The 7723-nt window shown below is 42.3% G+C and overlaps 1 protein-coding gene across 2 annotated transcripts in view; it reads right to left on the bottom strand.

The window, feature by feature from the left end:
- Positions 1-203: 203 nt before the first annotated feature.
- SNAP47 (synaptosome associated protein 47) overlaps positions 204-7723 on the bottom strand; it is a 57796-nt gene continuing 50276 nt past the window's right edge. For both annotated transcript variants that reach the window (XM_030197265.1, XM_030197272.1), the window contains exon 5: positions 204-1249. In XM_030197265.1, coding sequence (XP_030053125.1) covers positions 1103-1249 — 147 coding nt within the window. In that variant the 3' untranslated portion in view covers positions 204-1102. The remainder of the gene's footprint in view (positions 1250-7723) is intronic.

Raw genomic sequence — 7723 nt, 5'->3', positions numbered from 1 at the left:
AGGAGGCAAGCCTCTCAATTGAAAGGAAGCTCTGGAACTTAGGGGACAAGATGAAGGTGAAAGGGGATAGGCTCAGAAGTAACCTGAAGAAATACTTCTTCAAGGAAAGGGTGGTAAATTTATGGAACAGCCTCCCAGAGATGAAAACCAGTATCTGAATTCAAAAGAACTTGGGACAAGTATATAGGATCTCTAAAGGAGTGACAAGAGTAGATGGCATGGATGGGCTGACTGGATAGGCCATATGGTCTTTATCTGCCTACATTTTTTATTGAGAATCCAGACTCTGACTTGTTGTGTGTTTTATGCAGATTGTTGTAAGCCACATTAGGCCTAGCCCCTGGGTGGGAAACTGTGGGATATAAATGCTGTAAATAAATAAATAAAAGCAAACAACAGTGACCAAATACTCCATTTTTCTCTGTTTCATGCTGCTATAATTCATGTGAGCAGAATACAGTGGCTGCCATAGAGGCAGAATCAACAGTGGCTCTGGAGATTTCAGTAGCAGCAGCTGTGGGGTGGCATCAGCGATGACTGCGCAGAGCAGAAGCGGAAGCAGTTGCGGGGATGAGGCCCAATGATGGAGGTGTGATCAGAAGCAGCGATGGACGCTGGAGGTAGGAGCACAGGGACCAACATCAGCCTAACAGCAGTGCAATATCAATAGCTGAGAGACAGTGAGAAAGGACCGGCAAAGCGAGAAGGGAGAGAGAAACTGGTAGGGCCTGGCTAGAGAAAAGGGAAAGGAGATAGAGGACAAGTAGGAACAGGCTTGGCCCTGAGTGGAAGGGGTCTGGAAAAATGATGGGGATGAACTTTTGTAAGCCAAGAAGGGGTCCATACAACCAAAACGGTTGTGAACTGCTGCTTTATACTACATTCTTCTCAGAAGGTTGCACTGAATTTTTGCATTCTATACTTGTGTAGGTGTACATGCATGTGCATATATATCAAGTTCCTAAAATAAAATAACTTACTGGCTCAAATCCAAGCTTCACAAAACTACTGGTACAATTCTAGGATATTATAGCCAGAACTGTACTGTAAACATTTCCATATGTTTTAAAAGCAGCTCTCCATGTCTTAGCCAAGGCTCAAATTATAGCAGTTTTCTCATTCTCCGATTCTGTTTGTCGATGTTCAGAGTCGCCCGATCCGTGGATGTTCCAATGGCATCTAGGGCTTCATCCTGCCTTTCCAGCTCTGTCTCTGCTTCCAAGGCGAGGCACTTCAGCTTCATCAGTATCTATCAAAAAAAACCCAAAAACCAATAAATGTCAATCATATGAAAGGGAAATGATAACACACCTTTGAGGTTTTTGCAACTACATTCAAAGCGGTTTACATATATTCAGGTACTTATTTTGTACCAGGACCTGAGTTTCAGCCTACGGCCTGCTTCAGTAGTCTTTTGAATAAATAACAATCTTCAATGTCTTGTCTTTTAACCTTGCAACACTAAAGATTGGCTAATAGTAGGCAAAGTCTGTGGCATCTTAATATCACGCTTGTTAGAGTCAAGATCAAAACAGACGCTATTTTTTTTTTGTTACATTTGTACCCTGCGCTTTCCCACTCATGGCAGGCTGAATGCAGCTTACATGGGGCAATGGAGGGTTAAGTGACATGCCCAGAGTCACAAGGAGCTGCCTGTGCCAGGAATCAAATTCAGTTCCTCAGGACCAAAGTCCACCACCCTAACCACTAGGCCACTCCTCCACTCCTGTTAAAAGTTCAGTAAAAGGCTGTCCATGTTGATTTACGTTGATATGCATCGTAAACAGCTGAGTCCTGAAGTACTTATAGGGGACAAAGGGAAGCCATGGCTAAAACAAGCAGCAGGGCACTAATCAAGGCAAGAAAGGAAGAGAGAAGGAATGAAGTGGCGGTAGCAATTAACTACAAGGAGCCATTTTCTGCAATGGAATAAACATTTGACAAATCTATCTATAACTGTGAAAATATTAACATTAAAGAATGTACTGTTAAAATGTTTTTTTATTAATTAGTAATTCTAGTTTTAAGAGCTGAAAACCTAAGGAAAAAGTGACAAAATTTACACAACATATAACTTGTGCACATAGAAGGCTCCCCCAGTTGTCATTTTCAAACTGTAATCTTTGGAAAAGCAGTGTTTGGGCAGGGGAAGCAGCCTTGGCTCAATTTCCTAGTCCTGCTGGGCTAGGATAGTGCCGAGGAAGGATTCATAACCACTGAGGGAAAGGGGATCGCGTTGACTGGATAATGGTAATCTGCAGTAGCCATACTCGGGGTGTCAGCTCACTGCTGAGAACTGCAGTGGTATGGATGGGTAAGAAAATATTATATATTTAAGAAAACAAAGTCTAGGTGGCTCCGAATAAAAGCTCATGGTGGTAACAGCCCACATGAGACAACATCTAGTTAAGTTGGAAGCAAAAAATAGGAAGACAGCAACTGATGGAAGTACACCATGGCAAGAATTACAGTCAAGAATATCATTTATTTATATTTCTCATTTTTTGTCTGAATAAAAAAAAAAAAAAAAAATAGGCAGAGTCATTTTTTTAAACACACAGAAAAAAAAAACATAGGAAAAAAATCAACTTGCCCCATACTGCAATAACATCACAATATCATCACTCTGACCTGCATTTTATGCTGGCTTATTCACCAATAAAGAAAGCCAATGGAAAAAATATTTTAAGCTGTTTTATAAACCTAGAAATGTGACTGAGCAAGTTCAAATATATTAGCAGCTTATTCTGTGCCAAAGGAAGACAGGCTCCCTCTTATCGGCAAAATGTAACCTTACAAGAATTGGAAATATATAGTTTCTCTTATGGTACAGTGTGTTATGTACATTAAAGTGTTGTTCCTCCCTCATTTTTACATGCGAGAGGTGTGCAAACTTTGTGTGCAATATTGTTTAGAATGTAGTACGACACATCAAAGCCATGTGGCACCCAATTCTTTTCCTTCTTAAAGAGTCCGTGTCTATTCTCTTTCTGTGCACTACGAACAAGGCACGATAAAGCAGTACAAAATGGAGGTCTAAGTGTTTGCTGTAACTATACTCTTTCCTTTTCTGTCATGAAAAACAATAATTTTACCTACAACGGACTTGCTGGCACAAGAAGCAGCTGGCAGAATGCTATGCAAGCCCAGGTTCCAAGTGCAAGGCCAACGTAGGCATGGCTTAATGCAACAAAAGAGCCACAGTAATAAGCACAATTAAACTGTCACCATTAGAGCATGGCATCTGTCAGCCAGCATTCAGTCCCCATGTGATAATGCCAATATTTGGGCTATTAATCACACAGGCAGAAAAACTCCATTGTGCCTTGGAATGCTTTCATGCCCATGTTAGTTTGTTCTGTGAAAAATGAACATAACTGACCTTGCAACCGATTTCAGGAGCCGTGCTCTACTACAAACCAGAAGCCAACTTTGATCTTCTGACACTGCATGCTACAACTGCAGTCAGTCCTTTACTATAACTAAATCCAGGAGGTAAACAGCTTTGCTGGTCTCTCCTACCCTACAAATGTGTTCAGACACAAATGGCATAGGCATATTTTCAAAGCACTTAGCCTTCCAAAGTTCCATAGGTTTCTATGGAACTTTGGAAGGCTAAGTACTTTGAAAATATGCCTCTATTGTTTCAGAGGCACTAGGGGTCATAATGAAGACATTATTCAAACAGGGTTATTCTGATGCTTTCTGCCCTTACCCAACGGATCAATGACAGTTTTCTTAAGCTGAAGACATTTTTATACAATAGAAAAGGGGAGAAATAGTGTATTGTTTTCATTCTGATGTGATATCCACTAGCAACAGGTCATAAACTGAGGGCTGTAACCCCCAAACTAGATCACAAAACCCTTCCATCTATACAAGTGGGGGGGGACCCCACCATCTCTAGTTAAGATTTGAATAGGGTGGGTTGTATACGATTTATTTATGTATTTGTTGCATTTGTATCCCACATTTTCCCACCTATTTGCAGGCTCAATGTGGCTTACATAGTACCGTAAAGGCGTTCGCCAATTCCGGTATAAACAAATACAAAGTGATGTTGAGGTAGAATGAAGTTCGTGTGGAACTTGCCCCCCCTGTTTATAAAGCCACACTAGTGGCTGCCTCATGGCATTGCCAACACAGCCCATTCAAAGTGAATGGGCTATGTCGGCAGTAACGTACCGCCAGCCGCTAGCGAGGCTTTGTAAACAGGGGTCTTGGGTGTTATGATTTTTTTTTTGTATGCAGGTTTTTTTTTTTTTGCTATGCTCTGCATTAGACATATCTGAAGAAAACAATAGTTTCTTTCAAAAAAAAAATGAATTGTAAGACAGAGAAGTGGGCAAATTAAAACTTTTTAAAGTAGCTTGGTTTGGAGCATGAGACAATACCAATGAAGTATTTCATGTTGGATTCAGTAGAAAAATTGCAAATTGAAGATCATTCTTTAGTACTTGGGATAATTATTGGTTCAAATTTGTCTTTTGAAATTACAATTAAGGGAGCTTTTTTACCAAAGATTAGCTCGAGTTATCTGCAGCAGGGCCCATTTTATTCCTATGGGCCCTACTGTAGGTAACTCAAGCTAGAGAATGACGCGGGGAAAAGGTTTGTCCCTGCAAACTCTATCCCTATCCATAGAAGCCTTGCTGTTTAACCACACTTCTTATCTTTGGGTTTAAAAAGCAAAATCATGTGCATGTAAGGACTGCATACACGAATTAAAACAAATGCCCTTAAAATGTAATACTGGACTGGTCTGGCAAGCAATAATGAAACAGTGATGGAATATTCATTCACATAACAAGCAATAATAAGCACTATTTTTTTAAATCATTCTACAACTCCAAGCACATTTAATTCTTTTCTCACTATACAAAACAGGGAACCACTGAAAAACTGAAATAGAGATCTCCCTCAAGAAAGCCAGGTCAACACTGGCAAAAGAAAAACAGAAATGTATTTCTCCTGCACTCTGCAAAATACAAAAATAGAAAAGACATACATTATACAAAGCAGGCACATCACAACCTTAAAAAGTATTAAATAAAAATATTTTTCTTTTCTACCTTTGTTGTCTGAGCACTTTATTTTTCTAATTGGGCTGGTTCCAGTCTCTTTTCCACTATCCACATGTCCGTCTTCTCTAAATTCGTTTCCACATTGGTGTTTCCATTTCTTCTCTCTCCTCTTGACTTTGTCCTTTCCTTCTCTACATCTGTCTGGCAGGGACCTTTCATTTCATGTGCCCCCCCCCCTATTTGTGTTTATCTCCCTTTCTCTCACCTTAGTCTGTTTCACTTCTCATCTACCTACTAGCTTTTACCATTGCTCCCTCTGTCTCTCACTTATATCCAATTTCCTAAATCCCTATCTTTTTTCACCCACTTCCTTAGCCCTCATTCCCATCCTATTAGCCCTCATCTACCCTCCACTGGATCTCATCACCCTATCAGTCCCCAGTTCCATCTGTTTCTCTCTTTCATTCCCTTCCTTCCAAGGCCCTATATCCCATACCCTTCCTTCCTCTTCCCCCTTGCAAGGTCGTGTCACTCTCCCTCCCTTCCAAGGTCCGGTGTCACTTTCCCTCCCTCTCCCCCTCCACAAAGTCTGGTGTTGCTTTCCTTCCCTCCATCCTTGTCCAACATTTCTCCTCTCTTCCCTCCCCTCCATGTGCATCTCCTTCCTGACTTTCCTCCCCTCCATGCATGTCCAGCAACTCTCCATTCTCCCCTGCCCTCTCCTCCATCCACCCATATCCAGCAAATTTCCTCTCTCCCCTAACCCCTCCATTCATCCATCCATGTCCAGCAACCCTCCATTCTTCCCTGCCCTCTCCTCCATCCACCCATATCCAGCAAAATTGCTCTCTCCCCTGCCCTCCTCTCCATGTCCAGCAGTTCTCCTCTTTCCCCTGCCCCCCTCCATCCATCCATGTCCAGCAACTCTCCATTCTCCCCTGCCCTCTCCTCCATCCATATCCAGCAATTTTCCTCTCCCCTGCTCCCTCCATCCATGTCCAGCAACTCTCCATTCTCCCCTTCCCTCATCTATCCATATCCAGCAATTCTCCTCTCTCCTCCCCATCCAGCGATCTCTTCTCTCCCCCTGCCCCCCCTCCTCTCCACGTCCAGTGATCTCTTCTTTCCCCCTGCCCTCCCCTCCATGTCCAGTGATCTCTGCCCCTGCCCTCCCATCCATGTCCAGCGATTCTCCCTTCCATCCCTCAGCTCCCCAACAGCCTTCCTCTTCATTCCTTCCTGCCCCCCCTTCCCCGCGCGTTTAAGCCTTTTATTTTCCTCTCAGTGCCAGAAGTGAAGCACACAACACAGCGGGCTCGACTCCAGCCTTTCCCTTCCCTCACACAGTGTCCCACCCTCGCAGAAACAGGAAATACATCGCAAGCAGGCGGGACATTGAGTGAGGGAAGGGAAAGGCTGGAGACGAGCCCGCTGTGTTGTGTGCTTCACTGCTGTTGCTGCGAGGAAAATAAAAAGGCTTAATCGCGTGCGCAGGGGGGGGGGCATAAAGGCACGAAGAGGAAGCCTATCCGGGAGCTGAGGGCGGGAAGAGCTGCCTGCAGCGTTCTGCCAGCTCTGCATTTGGGGGTGGCAATACCCCCCTCCCCCCCCCCCCCCAAACTATGCCCATGGGTAGACGTCTGTTGTACCGCGGGTGCAGGGGTTATTACTGCTCCTGCGGGATGGGAAAAATAACCTTTTTGCACCCGCAGTAAAACTTTTAAAAATTTCCCCATTCCTGTGGTTTTACTGCAGATTACCGCGATTACCCGCTCCCGTGTCACTCTCTAACTCAAGCTAATCTTTAGTAAAAGACCCCCTAAAAGCCTTAAAAACAATTTTGTTCAGAATACAGGCAGCAAGACTGATTATTTAGACTGAGTAAATATCAGAGAGCTACCCCATTACTATATGATTTACATTGACTTAATGTTAATGCTAGAATCTGATTTGAGTTAGCTTGCTTAATACATAAATCATTATATGGAAAAACGACTCACTCATTATCTTGAATTTTCATCACTATGTACAGCTCAGAAAGAACATTGCCCTTAAAACTTAACTACCCATTGGATAAAAAAAAAAAAACTCTTACTCAGAATCCTTTTTTTTTGTACCAGGGTGTAAGTCTGGAACAGCTTACCATTGAGGATTTGGAAAATTGACATATTTGTTATTCTGAAAATCTTTTTTTTAAATTTTCAAGAAGTCTTTATTAATAGGTAATACAAAAAATCTGAAACATAATACATCGTGCAAATCGTGTTACATGTCACTTATATAAGACACAAGTCTCTTAGAATGAAGCGTATATGCAAGACAGAGCATGGTGAGAGTTTCATTATATACCAAAAGAACAATTCTTACTGTATTAAAATATCTAGTGAACTATTCAGAGTAACCATTCCAGAACTTCAATTTTTCAGAGTTTTTATATATATATATATATTGGTCCCAGCTGCATGTGCACTCTTATCACACATAACCCCATCCCACCCTTCCGAGCACCACCTTAACAGAAGACTTCAATCAAATTATACATGAAGGAGAAAAGAATCCCAGATCTGATGCCATCTACACATTCGATTACGCCTTTCCGCTAGAAGTTTTTCCATCTCACAGACATGCCTCAATTTTTGGATCCATCTGGTAATGGGTGGGGTCATGGGCTGTTTCCAATGGGCAGCAATTGTAACTCT

The sequence above is a fragment of the Microcaecilia unicolor genome, chromosome 1, assembly GCF_901765095.1.
Source record: "Microcaecilia unicolor chromosome 1, aMicUni1.1, whole genome shotgun sequence".
Classification (NCBI taxonomy): domain Eukaryota; kingdom Metazoa; phylum Chordata; class Amphibia; order Gymnophiona; family Siphonopidae; genus Microcaecilia; species Microcaecilia unicolor.
This window is presented reverse-complemented; position numbering and strand designations above follow the sequence as displayed.